At 43.2% G+C, this 17,080-nt stretch overlaps 1 protein-coding gene across 3 annotated transcripts in view; it reads right to left on the reverse strand.

The window, feature by feature from the left end:
* Nucleotides 1-17,080, reverse strand: part of ELP4 (elongator acetyltransferase complex subunit 4) — a 261,945-nt gene that overhangs the window by 89,967 nt on the left and 154,898 nt on the right. For all 3 annotated transcript variants that reach the window (XM_040409516.1, XM_040409515.1, XM_040409517.1), the window contains exons 8-9: nucleotides 15,991-16,099; nucleotides 4,493-4,599 (exon numbers count right to left, since the gene is read on the reverse strand). In XM_040409516.1, coding sequence (XP_040265450.1) covers nucleotides 4,493-4,599; nucleotides 15,991-16,099 — 216 coding nt within the window. The remainder of the gene's footprint in view (nucleotides 1-4,492; nucleotides 4,600-15,990; nucleotides 16,100-17,080) is intronic.

Here is a 17,080-nt window from a genome sequence, read left to right on the forward strand (position 1 = left end):
CTCCTTCTAATTAAGATTCCAAAAGGGGGAAGGAATAGGATTAGACAGCCGAACTTCACTATGACTTTTTTTTTTTTAAGATTATATTCTCTATTGAGTATGTGTGCACATTTTCCTATCTACCACCAAAACTAAATATTTGGGAAGGTCTCATGTCTGTCTTATTTAAAGGGGTATTCTAATGACAGAAATTAAAGGGGGCTTTGACTAGTCAAAACTACTAAGGGTGCTAAGTAGGTGAGGAGTAGAGAGGTTTATACATAGCTAGAGTGAAGATCATGCTCCTTCCATGTCCAAGGAAGTCAAGTTTAAGTCCTCTGCTCTGTGCTTGCAAGAGTCCAGTAGGCAGTCCCATCAGATAAAGTGTCCCAGTCACAGGGTCAGAAAAAACTAACGTCCTTGGCCAACCTTTGACTTGAAAAACCTCCATCCATAATAATAAACATTGTATTCTGTACACAAATTCTCAAAACCTTGACTGGAGATAAAATAAAAAACACCAGACAAAAAGGATCTTGAAGCAAGATCACTATCAAAGCCAAGATCTTTCAATGGGACTTGCTTTATGAAGGCACAGCAGAGGCATTCCTGTGGCACAGTATTAATGTGGTGGCTATGGTGACAGTGAACCATTCAAGAAGACAAGATGAAGCAGCAATTAAAATCTTTCTGTAGCATGTACATGTGCATATTTCCCTTTAGTAAACTCTTGCTGTTATTCTCTCCCTCGAGAATGCTTTCCTTTGTCTTACACTATTCCTCAAAATCTCCGAGGCCTTATAAACAGGATTATTCTGTTGATGACTTGTCCTCAGGATAGGCCATCAATATATAATCGACGAAGGTCCAACATCCTGCACCCCTGCTGATCAGCTGTTTTCAGGGTAGCTATGGTGGTGGAAGTCGGTGACGGATATACACAGCTACATCCAGTCTAGGTAAAAATGACCATTACAGGGCGGAAAAGCGGAAAGGGGGGCACAGCGGGGCAATGGAGCAGCGGATCAGTAAAAAAAATGCCTGCCATGGTGTAGACGGGTCCAAACTGACAGAAGGCAGGGCCAACAGAAGAAGGTGTGGCCAGCAACACCATACTGTGTCATAAAATACCACCCCTGAAGACCCAAGTAAGACAGGGCATCAAAAAACATCTCCCCAGAAGCTGGCCCTCTGTGGTAGCAAGTGCCAGCTGCCACGTTCTGTTCTCCTACTCCAGGTGCCTCGGGATGTCAGTAGTGCACCTGCCGTCACTGGCCTGGTACATAAGTACTTGACGCTCCGAGTCATGTTAATTTACTCTGGGAGCGTCAGATCATTACTTACCTGGCTGGCACTGAGAGTAGGGCTCAGGCGGTCCCCTGGGAAGTTTCCCTGTGCGGTCACCACATACTGTGAAATGAAGCATTCCCCGTGAACAGATATGCACTTGTAGGCATATTTTAATCCTGTTGGCCCCATCTTCATATGTAACCCCAATCTGGAGAAATAAGCAATTTAAGTTTATGCTAATGAACCCCAAAGTGCAACAAGGGCACTGCCATTGCACCGCTCATCTTCTTACCCGGCTGCGCCCCGACTGCTTTGCCTGAGAGGGCCAGGCAGTCTAGACAAACTCGCACATGGCCCTGAAGTCTCACAGCAGTGCATTCAGCGCAAGCACTGTACATGGTTGGAGACTGCTGGGCAGAACTTCATTTGCCTGGCAATCTCTAGCCATGTACTGCTAATTTGCCAAACACAAGAACTAAAGGCCAACCATGTGTACGTCTAGACTGCCTGTTCCTGTCAGTCAAAGTGGTGTGGGCACAGCCAGAACAGAAGATGAGCAGACGGCAACGGTAATGCCATTGTTGCACCTAGGGGCTCATTAGTATCAACTTACAATGCTTATTTCTCCCGATTGGGAACTCGTCTGAAGATGGGACCAACAGCATTAAAATATGCTGACAAGTGCAGATCTGCACATGGGGAATGTTTAATTTCAAAGTATGTAGTGATAGATTCCCTTTAAAAAGTGAAATTTGCCAGTGATCTTCAGGGAAGCCTTAAAAAAAAGGTTCAACACTCAGGGAACCCATACTTCAAGTACTACCTCAAAGTAACGACAAGCATCACTGAATATGGTGAAATTAGTTTGCCATCTCCATGTAAAAGTGACAGTTCAGCAAAGGGACTCTAAGGACTAAGTTGATAATTGGTCATCTGAGTCGGTCATTTTGTCATCTGGTGTGAGAAATGATCAACAAGCTCTATGGCCAATAGGGAGAATCCAGTTGATCTAGGTGAACAACTTTATCACTTTTAGTGCCATGTTGTGCAGATCTCTTCCCTCACAATTATCAACATGATAAACATAATACAGATTATCATTTAGCTTAGTTAGGAAGAATGTGACATAAGGGTAGGTTCACAGAGATTTTTTTGGGAGGGTTAGGGTTTAGAGGTAGATTTTCCTGCCAACGCCAGAAGTCGTTACAAAGGAAATTGGAAATATAAAGGAAAGACTTCTACTTCTCCCTCCAGTGGGATTTACTTCTGGCTCTAGCTCAACAACCTGCATCTTATCTGGTAAGTGACTCTAATTTACCAAGGATGATCACTTCCTATGCTCCCAAAATCCATTAACCTTATTTTACCCAACAACATTTTTTATTCTGGGTAGAAAATGCAAAGATTGAATTTAAGGTGGACTGTGTTAAAGTCCATCTTCTTTGGACTACAATGAAATGGAAAAGCTTGAGAAAAGAACCAACAGCAAAAAGATGTTCTGATCCTGCTCATACATTCTTTAGGCTTGTCACATACGACTCAATTAAGTTTCAGGTCAAAGTGCCAATGTGGGTGGGTGAGGACTGAGCAACAAAGAACCTGGTCTTGAGAAATTTCCAAAAACTTTTGAAAAATTCTCAACAGTTTATATAGTCCCTACATACTGGCAGCGGGGGACTAAAGAAATACTTTCCTTTGCTCACGTTTTTACATTTTTTTAAAATCATCATCATCTTCAGAAGAGCCTGGCAATGGCTTTCTTCCTTCTCCCCATTATGGACACATGTATTGCTTGTCAGGGGCTGAATGTGAATATGTATGGGGCGTGGTCACGAGATATAACTTTGGCCCAAACAAATTTTTGGCCAGCAGCTTTTTAATGTATATGGCCAGCTTTAGCTTTGTAGGACACCGCATTACTGTCCTTGTGACCATGACTTCCAAAGCTTGAGGTCTTCATGTCCTACAATTCTTTATGCTGCTATGTAAATGTTACCAGAACATTAACAAATCAAAGTAGAAAACGAAAATACAAACACGAAAATCAACTCACTTCCTCTTTGTCCTTGAGGAAACCGTGGTCACAAAGAAAATGCGAGCCTTTGTTTCAGTAGGGTTTAAGTAGCTTCTAAGGGAGTGTCTCCTTTATAGGACCCTCTAGCACCCATACTGAGATGACCTGCTTGAAGGACAGGTTGTCTGATTAACTATTAACTACTCCCAATAAGACCAGATAATAAAACAGACTGATAAGCATTACTCAGGGCATCTTAATTTGTCAATAGCTAGCACCCTCCTGGCTGATTTATGGCACGGTCCCACTTGCAAGTGTGAAGAGTAAGAAAGTGAAAGAGAACCCTTAGGTTGTCCATTGGAAGTGGCCAGCAAAAGACGAAGCAGGGTCAAGCAAGGGCCAAAATAGTCACTTAAGGGTGAAGTCCCAGAGACCAAAGCCATGCCAGCCTTCATTGCCAATCATCTGGAGGGTGGCCTAAATATGCTAATTTACAAGTGACAATTGGTTAAGGACAAATGGCTTACTTAAAACCCTTTTCATTTCAAAGGAGATTAGGGGCATGCTGGATTGTGGGGTGGGGTGGAGGGTCATGACATGGCATTGTTGGAAGAATAAGCCACACTGCACCTATAAACATCAAAAAGAAGAGCTGGTACCTTAGAAATCACTTGGATTTTTTTTAAGGTGGGAGTGTGCTCATAAATGAAAAAAAAAAAAGTTTTTTCAAAAAGAAATAAAAAAGTAAAAAAGACAAAATAGCAGATGAATATTTTTTCCTCTTGCGTTGCACACATCAAGAGATAATTGCCAACAACATAAATATATAAGGCTCCTTAGTTCGTCCCATCTCTCCAAATTAAAGCAAATAACTAATCATTAGACAGAGAATTTTATTGAATTAAGCCTCTGGCCTACTTTCCCCTGCATCTTTTAAGACTTTATCGTGTTTTCTCTTAATTCGAGGTATCACGTGCAGCTTAGATTTGCCGAGATATGACAAACAGTTAAGACGTCCTGCATAATTAGGAGTTTGTGCGCTGGAGCGGACCGAACCGCATATGGTAACAAAACCTATATTTGCATTCTCCACTTTTTTCGTTCCGTTTACATAAACAGGATACACCATTTTTAATTTCTTTTTTTTTTTTTGAGTAGCAGTATAATAATAAAAATAAATAAATAAATAAGGAAACTTTTCATCCTTACCTCGAGGCTGAACATCTTTCTTTTTAACTTAAAAGCCAGGTCCTTGGTGTCGGGCCCTTCAGAAATCAAACTGTTGAGTCGAGGAATCTTGTGAACAAGAAATAAACCTTGGCAGGGGGGAAAAATAAAAAAAAAATTTAAAAATCAGGGACAAAATTAATGAGAAAAAAAAAAAACAACAACTGTCCTCGAATGAATAAATTACAGTCCTGGTATATATGAACACATTCACTTGCTTTCCCTATTTAGACTGAAGCCTGCTACCGAGAGCACTCAAGCAAGCTGGGTGATTATGCTCAAGTAATGAAGCAGAATAAGATGGAGGAATCCTTGTGCAAGGCACACTAATTGCACTTTGGTACAGATGTACAGATGTAAAGAGGGATTCTGAAGACTTGTCAAAGCTACGGCAGATTTGTGTGCGATTTTCTGCTTGTATTTACAGTAAGCAAATACGGCTATCGCCTTCCAAGCTGCCCACGGCTCTGTGGAGTGATCTTTATTTTATTAACTGCACCAGTAAGCAGCCAACACAACATGGTTTTCTGGGTTACTGATAACCAGTGAAGTTCTAATGAAGGCTATTTAATTTTACACCTTGCTGTTCAGCTTTATCTGGTGTGAGAAATGGATATTTTTAGAAGGTAAACGGTCGGAGACTGTGACCCCCCCCCCCCCTTCCCCTTCTTTCCGTCAGATTTTTTTTAAAACATTTTTTAAAGCAAGAAAGTGTGTGTTCAATGTTCCCTTCCTGTATACAGGGCTTCAAATGCCATAGGTAGACTGCCAGGCTGGCATTCTGTCAGTGGAAATTTATGCTGATCCCTTCTGACAAGGACGCTGGATGGCTTTTTTTTTTTTTTTTGTGTGTGTGCTGCTGAAAATAATTTCTTAAACGGCCCAGGGGTAATTTTCCAGGGCTGATAAGGGCCGCCGCTTTGAGGACGAAAACGGACCGCTGCTAGATGTAAAACTTTCTACGGATACATTGCTACATTTAATAATACAAAATAAAACAAAGGGATTAAAAAAAGCTAAAAATTTGTCGAGTAAAAACAAAAACTAGTGCAACTTTTGGGGGGGGGGGGGGGGGGAGTTGTCTTGTAGTTTCCTCCGATTGTGGGAAGAATATTTAAACAGTTTTTTTTTGCTTTTTAACCGTATCAGGAAAAAGTGATCCAATTTTCAGCCTGCAGCCAGAAGTCTAGAAGGGAATCTGATTCTCACCAAGGTTACCATGGGACTACAGTATTTGTAACCGTAATAATGGCAGTAATTTATGCAAACTGAGAGCACCGCCCTGAATTACAACCGTTTGCCATTCATTTCTTTCAGCCTTCGCGATGGACACAAGTTAACCCTTCTGAAAACTTTTTTTTTTTTTTTTTTAAATGGGGAAATTATAATTCAGAAGTGCAACGCTCAAGGTTAAATTCCTGTTGTGGAATACTGTAGATATTTTATAGGGGTTTATGATTAGTCAATGTAGATGTTTGAGTTATGCAATGATGAGTTTGTTTTGTCTATTAGGTATAGAAAGACATTTTCGGAGACGTAATATAGAGAGAATAGGCTCTACATGCAGACAGGCAGATGCAGCTGTTTCTTAGGTATATGTCTTTCTGGTTGAGTGACAACCACTATAGCAACCATTTCTAAAGGGGTTGTCAAACAGCTTTCTGAGCCTTTGTACAGTGGAGGAACACGAGGACAATATGGAACGGGCTAAAGAGCTGAGCCCACTCCTTATGCGGCCGATGACGGTTGAGATACACAGTTGACACCCGCCTACATCAGGCTGGATTGGTCATAACTCTGACTCCGGGCCAATTAACCCCTCTTATGCCAAGACCACGCCACCTGAGTGGTTAGACATAACGTGTATCCCTCCCACCCCCCGTGAGGCAATCGTGTCATGGCACCAGGACAGCCCCCAGACGTGCCACCTTAGGACTGACTTAGGACTCTCTCGGTAATATTGATTATTAAGCAAGTGCCCGCAGGCTGCCCCCTGAAATAGAAGATTCGTACTTACCTGCTCCACACCGTTCCGCTCCTTCTGGCTGCATCTGTTTTCTCCATCTTCCACCGTCCCCACAGTGTGGTCACATGCACCGCTTGTTGAAAAAGGCAGTTTAGCCGAAACGCGTCCTTTATTATGGGACATATTGTTATATGAGAATACAAATCTACGAGCATTCAAGTCACGTCTGCTGGGATTTTCCTTTGAACATGCACCGCTCCAGCCGGAAGACGGGCTTCAGGATCAATGTGGCCACAAGCAGCATGTCACTGCTGAAGCCAGTCATTGGCTGCAGCGGTGCGTGTGACTTGTACCCATGCCAAACTGGATGTAAACAATGCGGGGACTGGAAGATGGAGACAGCGGTGACAGTGAGGAGGATAGGAGCGGGGTGGAGCAGGTAAGTATGAATCTTCTATTTCAGGGGGCATGCTGCAGGCACTTGCTTAATAATCAAAAGTTATGTGATCGCATGTTCAAACCGCCTAGTGGGAATTTAAAGAAAAAAAAGTAAAAAAATGAAGTGTAATGTGACAATAAAAAAAGAATATTAAAGATAATATAAAACACAGATCTTAATAAATGACCCCTTATGTCCTTAAAGGGGTTTTCTGGGATTTTCAGGATAGGTTATCAGTATCTGATCGGTAGGGGCCCTGTCACCCAGGACCACCGCTGATCAGCTGTTTGAGAAGGCACTGGCGCTTCTGTGAGCGCCGCGGCCTTCTCCGTTTTTACCAAGCACAGTGCCGTACATTGTATAGCAAATGTGCTTGGAATTGAAGAGAATGAGGCTGAGCTGCGATACCAATCACAGCCACTATACAATGTATGGCACTGTGCTTGGTAAAAACAGAAAAGGCTGCAGCGCTCACAGGAGCGCCAGTGCCTTCTCAAACAGCTGATCGGCGGGGGTCCTGGATGTGACACCCCCACTGATTAGATACTGATGACCTATCCGTATCAAAATCGCTGAATACCCCTTTAAAGGGGGTGTCCCACAAAAAAACATTATATTCTATTTTACTCCTGGCTCTGAATACTTTTGCAATTGCATTTAATTCAAAATTTTGTATAGCCAGTAAAATCTATCTGTATAGTGCCATCTGCTGCATGTTCTTTTCCCACCTGAGTGACATCTCTGACTTGGTCGCACATGCTCAGTTCCATGCTTCAACTGCCACCAGCTGTATCTTGTTAGAAGCAGTGACAGTTACAGGGAGAGAGCTGCAGCAGAAAGGACATGTCCCCTGAGCTGTGATAGGGAGAGAGCTGCGTCAGAAAGGACATGAGGGCGGGCTGCCCCACCTCTATGGGACAGCACACAGATGCGTTTTTTTAGGGTTTAAAACCCACATGTATACTGTTTACACTACAGATCTTGTAACCTGATGATGGGGACCTTAGATTTCTCAAAACGTGTTGTTATTTTATGTACACTGCTCAAAAAAATAAAGGGAACACTTAAACAACACAATGTAACTCCAAGTCAATCACACTTCTATGAAATCAAACTGTCCACTTAGGAAGCAACACTGAGTGACAATCAATTTCACATGCTGTTGTGCAAATGGGATAGACAACAGGTGGAAATTATAGGCAATTAGCAAGACACCCCCAATAAAGGAGTGGTTCTGCAGGTGGTGAACACAGACCACTTCTCAGTTCCTATGCTTCCTGGCTGATGTTTTGGTCACTTTTGAATGCTGGCGGTGCTTTCACTCTAGTGGTAGCATGAGACGGAGTCTACAACCCACACAAGTGGCTCAGGTAGTGCAGCTTATCCAGTACATCAATGCGAGCTGTGGCAAGAAGGTTTGCTGTGTCTGTCAGCGTAGTGTCCAGAGCATGGAGGCGCTACCAGGAGACAGGCCAGTACATCAGGAGACGTGGAGGAGGCCGTAGGAGGGCAACAACCCAGCAGCAGGACCGCTACCTCCGCCTTTGTGCAAGGAGGAACAGGAGGAGCACTGCCAGAGCCCTGCAAAATGACCTCCAGCAGGCCACAAATGTGCATGTGTCTGCTCAAACGGTCAGAAACAGACTCCATGAGGGTGATATGAGGGCCCGACTTCCACAGGTGGGGGTTGTGCTTACAGCCCAACACCGTGCAGGACGTTTGGCATTTGCCAGAGAACACCAAGATTGGCAAATTCGCCACTGGCGCCCTGTGCTCTTCACAGATGAAAGCAGGTTCACACTGAGCACATGTGACAGACGTGACAGAGTCTGGAGACGCCGTGGAGAACGTTCTGCTGCCTGCAACATCCTCCAGCATGACCGGTTTGGCATTGGGTCAGTAATGGTGTGGGGTGGCATTTCTTTGGAGGGCCGCACAGCCCTCCATGTGCTCGCCAGAGGTAGCCTGACTGCCATTAGGTACCGAGATGAGATCCTCAGACCCCTTGTGAGACCATATGCTGGTGCGGTTGGCTCTGGGTTCCTCCTAATGCAAGACAATGCTAGACCTCATGTGGCTGGAGTGTGTCAGCAGTTCCTGCAAGACGAAGGCATTGATGCTATGGACTGGCCCGCCCGTTCCCCAGACCTGAATCCAATTGAGCACATCTGGGACATCATGTCTCGCTCTATCCACCAACATCACGTTGCACCACAGACTGTCCAGGAGTTGGCAGATGCTTTAGTCCAGGTCTGGGAGGAGATCCCTCAGGAGACCGTCCACCACCTCATCAGGAGCATGCACAGGCGTTGTAGGGAGGTCATACAGGCACGTGGAGGCCACACACACTACTGAGCCTCATTTTGACTTGTTTTAAGGACATTACATCAAAGTTGGATCAGCCTGTAGTGTGTTTTTCCACTTTAATTTTGAGTGTGACTCCAAATCCAGACCTCCATGGGTTAAAAAATTTGATTTCCATTTTTTTATTTTTGTGTGATTTTGTTGTCAGCACATTCAACTATGTAAAGAACCAAGTATTTTAGAAGAATATTTAATTAACTCAGATCTAGGATGTGTTATTTTTGTGTTCCCTTTATTTTTTTGAGCAGTGTATATGTGCTCATCTGTGAAAATAAAGAAGGTCATTTGATACTTCATTGACCGTCCACGCCAGTGCTTTTGCACCGAAGCAGAGCTATAGGAGCAATGAAAATTTGGCGCTTTAGGTCTATGTGAGGTACATAAATGTTTTTTTGTCTGATTTTCATTTGCATCAAGAGATAATCTCTTTAAAGGGGTTCTCCCATGACTGATGTAAAAAATGAAAATCACAGAACCAGTCCTGTACCTCCCATGGATCCAGAGATCTCCCCATTCATTGCTCTGCTAGATTGATACCAAGCTGGCAGCTCCGGGGGAGTGTCCATTCTGATGCAGCTCAGGTGGGCGTGTCCATGCTCTCCCTATTGCAGCTCAGGAGGCGTGTCTCAGCTCCCCCTATCACAGCTCAGGAGTCAGCTGAAAGATGAAACTGAGCATGTGCGGCCATCTCAGTAAGCAGGACATAAGAAATAAGAAAAAAGCAAACAGCAGTTGGCGCTATACAGATACATTTTATGTTACAAAAGTATTTAGATCCAGGTGCTGGTTTAAAAACTGTTAAATATTTTTCGTGGGACAACCCTTTAAGGGGTTAAGGTTAAAATATAGGACTTATGATTAATAATTTACAGTGAACATTATTTCTCATGGAGCATGGCTCCACTGTTGCAGAACCTCTTGTAGAAAAAAAAACAAGAACTAATTAACACAATCTTCTTCAAACTAGTGGTATGCAGTGGCTGAGGTGTTTATTATAGTCCTAACCATATAGTACTATCAACAGTCTCATCCCCTTTATGGTCACAAAAGCCATGAAAAAGGAAGTTGTGTAGTTCATTAGTGTCCCGCCATGGTGTCAACCAAGAACACGGTTTCTACCATTAAAGGGCTTGTGTCACTTCAGCAGATGGCATTTATCATGTAGATAAAGTTAATACCAGGCACTTACTAATGTATTGTGATTGTCTATATTGCCTCCTTTGCTGGCTGGATTCATTTTTCCATCACATTATACATTGCTCATTTTCATGGTTACCACCACCCTGCAATCTAGAAGCGGTGGTCGTGCTTGCACGACAAAGGCTTCAGAAGCAAACATTTTATCAAATATCTGCAGGACAGGTTAGAAATGTTTGCTCATGGAGGGCCCTATTACCGAGACCCCCACTGATCACTACAAGGGGGTCCCTGTGTCCCCTGTCTCTGCTAACTGTATGACCACCGTAATGAGGAGTTTGAATGGAGTGACGGTCGAGCATGCCCGCTGCCGCTCCATTCACGGAGATAGCCGTGCCGTACTCAGCAGCAGTAGGACACATGCTGGACTGTCACCACATTCAGGTGGATAGAACAGTAGGAAAATTTTAGGAGGTTGCTGGCGAATAATACATCCTTGAAATCCCACCTTTATCTTTTCTTCCCTCTCCCCATTCACCCAACGCTTGCCTTTATTTTTACACAACTGGACTGGGATTGCCAGATCTGGAAATTGGCAAAGAGTCAAATATCTTCAGCTTCTCCGTTAAACAAAAAATTATTGGTTGGTAGACATATTGTATTTTGTTTGGGGAATAAAAGCTTAGTAGACCACAGAAAAAAAAAAAAAAAACATTTCTGGAGAGCGGCCACATATCTGTCACAGGAGAAGCAATATGAATTCATTTTACAGGGCAAGCAGAAAATATTAAAGAGGACGCGGCTGAGGTTATGCAAATGTATAAAGGGACATTATAAGAGAAAACACAGCTAATATATAAAATGCATCAAAATGTAGTATGTAAATAAATAAAAAAATCAGATAGACATTACATTTCCATTTATTCCTACTTATAATAAATAAGGTGCCATTTTCTATGGAGGCCAGGTTGGCAATACTCTCGAATGCCATGATTAATGTAAAAAATTAAAATCAGACATAACAATACCTTTCTAACTACGAAAAGTATGGAACTGGGACTAGTAAACAATGAAGGGACATGGCCCTCGCTAAAGCACCACAGCCCCTTCAGTCAACTGGAAGGGGTGCTGAGCGCTTGACCCCACCGATCTGAGATGGATGATGGTCCTAAGGAGCCCACCAATCTTAACAGTCCCGGAGAACCCCTTAAAATAATATGTTCCCATGATGAGGTCCTCTTGAACATTTTTAAACATAACATTTTTGTTAAATAAATTCTAAAAAAGCAAAAAATGTTGCTGTTCCAATCACAGTTTCAAGTAGTACTGTAGCATGTGAGCATAATCTGAAAAGATAACTCCACTGTAAGGCATAAGTGGGTTTTATAATCGATGGTAACCTTAAAGGGGTTGTGCAAGAATGCCAGCCCCTCCCGCACTTGGCTGGACCTGTAAAGAGAACATTACTTACCTGCTTCCCAGCGCTGGTTCCCCGCTCCTTCTCCTCCAGGCTGGCGATGCTCCACTGGACTCCTCAATGTCAACATCCTGTTTGACATTGCCGCAGCCAATCACTGGCCATGGCGGAGACCGGATCCCCTTGCATTATGTGACCATTTGTCATGATGTAAGGGGATCTAGTCTGTGATTGGCTGCGGTGACGTCTAGTCAGATATGGACATCGAAGGAGCCCAGCGGAGCATCGTAGGCCGGGAGGAGAAGGAGCGGGGAGCCAGCGCAGGGAAGCAGGTTAGTAATCTTTCCATTACAGGTCCAGCCAAGTGTGTGTGTGGGGGGGGTTACCAACCCCATTCTTGCACAACCCCTTTAATTTATTTCTATTCTTGATCAGTACAGTCGGTGAAGAGCACATAGCAGCACAAGAGACCAGGCACCACATCCGTTGTCTTTTACCCTCCTCGGCTAGAACCTCTCTGTAATTTTTCTTCTAGTAACCCTATAAATAATTGAGCATCAGCAGCTATATTAAATGCTTCCCCCAATCTCTGACTACAGAGCTTCCCAGTTTAAAACTATTGATTTCATGACAACTTCGACTGGCTGGTCAGATGACTGCCAAGCCTCCTCAGCCTATGAATTCCCCAAAGCCAGCCTATTGAGATGTACATCTGCTTGAGACGTGCCTTGCTAATCTGACTTGACAACATGCAAGGAAATTCCGTGTTCCCTTTTTGGTGCTTTAATGCACTTTACTTAAAGGGGAGGGGGGGGGGCATCTCTAAAGATTAACAAGCAGGAAATGTGGACAAGATTTATTCTAGAAACCTCTTTGGTAATTATAGGAGAAATCCATTCATGGTGCCTGTAATTGTCTAGGCACCAGCAAGCTTCATCAATGGACACCCCAATAATAGCTCAAAATCATTCGCCCCAAAATTTTGTTTTGTTTATTAGATTTAAGACAAGTTTTACCCTGCCCGATTTAAGGTTGATGTTCGCCTTTGACATAGCTTCACACTGGAGCAAATTTGCACTGTATCATCCTTAAAATATTGCAACCTGGTCCTCGCACAGGTAAGAGATAACAATTTGGGGAATAAGTGGCAGGGAAATCAGATCTCCTCCCTCCCAGTTGTCATACAGGTACTGTCAGCAGAAGATACAAAGCAGCGGATAAAAAAGGTGCAGAGGTTTATAGCAGCCTGTATTCTGTGAATAAATTGAGTAGTGAGACTGTGGGGAACATCTTGATCATCAGATGCAGAGATTAAAGTCTGCCAAAAGTGCCACCTATATTCTATAAGTGAAGAGCTAAAAAGGTGCGCACATGGTGTCTCCTTGATAACAATAGGTAGTAAAAAAATAATATAATAATCACTTATTATGCTAACCTAGGGATGTTGTCATCATCCTATCAGGGGGGCCAACCAGAATTTTTCTTTTATCTGGACAACTTATCCCAAAATTACAGACAGCCAACATTTTTTATGGACAAATTTAAAAACCATGATGAATTATAAAGATTATAAGTTATACAGGTTTACAGCTCATTATACTGATATAAACTCGTTACCAGCATTTACTGTGAGCTGTACCACCAAATTAATCTAGTCAGGTACCACCAGCCTCAAAAAAATCACGGACACACCGATTTTAACGGACTGTCCAGAAATTTTTGAACGGTTGGCAACCCTGCATCCTATGTGGCATATAGTTACAAGCAAACCCCAGCCTGGAGTTGGTCCTGTGTCATCTGATGTCCGGGGTCAAAAGACCAGAAACTAAGAACTGTTCCTTGGTGCTGCTCATACGTGGAAGAAACCTCTATTAGGCTATGCTAGATTTTTTTTTAAGTCTTATCAGCTGATTCTAAAACATAGTGAGTCTTCTACTTCGATAAAAACTTTTAAAACCTTCAAAAAACCTTCAAGCATCAACTCAGGTTTAGTGCTCTTCCAGCGCAGGCAGCTCCAAGGAACAGTCTTGCATTTGTGTTTCTGAACCTTTACAGTCCATCAATGGCAGATGTTGAAGGAAATAAGTATTGGTCATGTTAGATAGATGGAGACAGTGGTCAACCAATGGAATATTTGTCTGAAAGCCAACTCATGTGTAGGTAAGCTTTAGCTTAGGGTTGGACGTGGGTACAAAGACTTAAGGTGGCCATACATATTAAACTGAGTTCACACTTCAGTTATTTGATCAGTAAGGTATATTGGAAAGATCTGCACCTGTTCTGTGTTTTTGACCCAGACCTGGTTTTGGCTCACAATAACTGATGGAAAAAACTGATCAAAATAAACGGAAGTGTGAACTCAATGTTAGTTTTAAAGGGACTCTGTCACCACTTTCTAACCCCCCCTTTTCAAAGTATTGTTATCTGCATGGCGCCCCTGTGATTATAAATGTGTTGTTAGAAGTTAAATTCGCCGTCTCCTTTTGATAAAAAGAGCTTTTATCTAACCTGTCAATCTTCTTGATAAGGTGCCCAGGGCGTTTCTTTTCGTCTCAATCTGCCGCCCGCCGCCGCCACCGTTGGTGCCCAGCTCCTCCCCTCATGCTTTCAGCGCCGCCTGAATGTAATCAAATACGCCTCCGGCTCTCTCTCAGTGCCCCCTCCTCCTTTTCAAAGATCCCGCGCGTGCGCACAGGGCTGTGCCTGATGCGCCCGTGCGGACATTTACAATCAGCCTCATTGAGCGAAGTGCGCATGCGCGCACTTCGCTCAACCTCCTCATCAGACGAGCACTGCAGCCGGCTGGCTGCAGTGCTCGTCTGATGAGGAGGTTGAGCGAAGTGCGCGCATGCGCACTTCGCTCAATGAGGCTGATTGTAAATGTCCGCACGGGCGCATCAGGCACAGCCCTGTGCGCACGCGCGGGATCTTTGAAAAGGAGGAGGGGGCACTGAGAGAGAGCCGGAGGCGTATTTGATTACATTCAGGCGGCGCTGAAAGCATGAGGGGAGGAGCTGGGCACCAACGGTGGCGGCGGCGGGCGGCAGATTGAGACGAAAAGAAACGCCCTGGGCACCTTATCAAGAAGATTGACAGGTTAGATAAAAGCTCTTTTTATCAAAAGGAGACGGCGAATTTAACTTCTAACAACACATTTATAATCACAGGGGCGCCATGCAGATAACAATACTTTGAAAAGGGGGGGTTAGAAAGTGGTGACAGAGTCCCTTTAAGTTAATGAAAATGGACGATTTCAACCAAAATGATTGTTTGTCAGGTGAAGTTTTAGCCGAGTGATGACAGACCACCATCGTCTGAATAGAAGTTGGCTGTGCTTGAAATTTTCCTCCAGTAGGACCAGTAGATCTTTCGTTCATTGCCCCGGTTTCAATGAACATGTGTGGCCAATCTGGACAATCATACAGGCCAATATGGAATAAAATGTGTATGGCTACATCTGCAAAACAACCGTTTACCATTTGATTGCTTGTCCAACTGCTGGTCAACCATCGTCTATCTAGTGTGTATGGCCAGGATTGTACCGGTTTGAATATTTTTTGCTTAAAACAAAACTCAGTTCCACTAACCAGATTGGTATGAAATGCTACCATAGTAGTGAAAATGAACAGAGAACAAGAAAAAAAAAATCTAAAGCTTGTCAAATTTTTTTTTTTTTAGCTAAATGAATAGACTTTTCTCCACTATTGTCAACTATCAGAACCAAAGACAAAGCATCAGCTGAATTACACGTAACTGAACGTCTTTGGCCAGTCTGAGCTCTAGGGTAGACAGCAACTTTGGATTGGTGGTGACGAGCCAAGATCTGAAGATAAAGATCAGTTACACTCACAGAAAACTAGACTGGTGTAAACTGGTGTTCAGTGCTACTATGACTTTTTGGTCTACAGCCAACAAAGCAAGAGATGCTCTCCAATTCTCCACGCCTTCATTCCTACTAGGATAAGTTCTGTTTCTAGTACATTGACTTTACGTGCTGCTTGAAGTGATGTTTAGGATTTCGATTCTGACATTTGCCTCTGTCCAAGGATACCCCAGACACGCGCCATAGGAAATGAAAAAGGGCCATGAAGTTAGCATTAACGTAGCCCACAGAAGCTTCTCCGCCGCTCACCAGGTCTGTGGACAATTGAACTCACCATGATAGTCTTTGTATAATGGATTGGATTCCCTCTCCGAGCCGATAAATGATTCAAGGCCAACTACCGTATCTGACAAGTTTCTCACACGTGCAATAATTGCTTTATTCTGTAAAACAAGCAAAACAAAGTACACAGTGAGGAGGACGTAATTAATGTTTGTGGGATAAATCCGTGTCTTATCAATGAGCAGAGAAATAGCCAGAAATAAATCTAGACTATAAAACAACACACAATCTGCCGCCTCGTGTGCGAGTGGAATCCAGGGCATGAAAAAAAGAGCGAGAGAGACTCTTACTCTCCTAATGTACAGAGTGACTCCAAAAATAACAAAAAGCAAACAAGACAAAACACGGCTTATAATGGCCCTTAACATGTAATGCACTGGAAGTCATTATAACAACATAGGTGCCTATAATCCAGTGGTTTCAGTGGAATCTTTATGTCGAAATGCAACGTAAAAGAGGGCAAAACCATATACATATTAAAAAAATCATGGAAAATATGCTAAACAGTATATGTAAAAAGGCAAAAAGGTGAAAAGATATAGGCAAACATGTAAAATCTAGATGAAGAACACAGTCATAAGAACATTAAATGCAGATGAAAAATATATCTGTACGGTCCCTATAGCTCTGTACTGTGGAGATACAGAAGTTTATGTGCTGCTGTATGGTGTGTCTGTTCTAAGCAGGTGCCAAAAATCATACCGTGAATGGGAGCTAAGCTGAAATACCCCGGCACGGCCACTACGCAGTGTATGGAGCTGTCTGCTACTGGCTCCGTCCACTATAGTTTCCGGTTCCGCCAGATGATGAAATTGGTAGATCATGGGGGTGCCCACCAATCTGATACTGATGACCAATCTGAAGGATAGCTTATTCATATATAGAGGACGAATGACCCCTTCAAAGTTTTTATTTTCATTTTAGAATACATTTTAATGGGGGAAGATGGTCAAACAGCCTTAGGCACACAACTGTATAGGTTTTGCGGACAGCAAACCACAGATCCTCAAAATATGGATATCGGCCGTGTGCATTCCGCGATTTAATACTAGAAATGACTATTCTTGTCTGCAAAACGGACA

This window comes from Bufo bufo, chromosome 10, assembly GCF_905171765.1.
Source record: "Bufo bufo chromosome 10, aBufBuf1.1, whole genome shotgun sequence".
Lineage (NCBI taxonomy): Eukaryota > Metazoa > Chordata > Amphibia > Anura > Bufonidae > Bufo > Bufo bufo.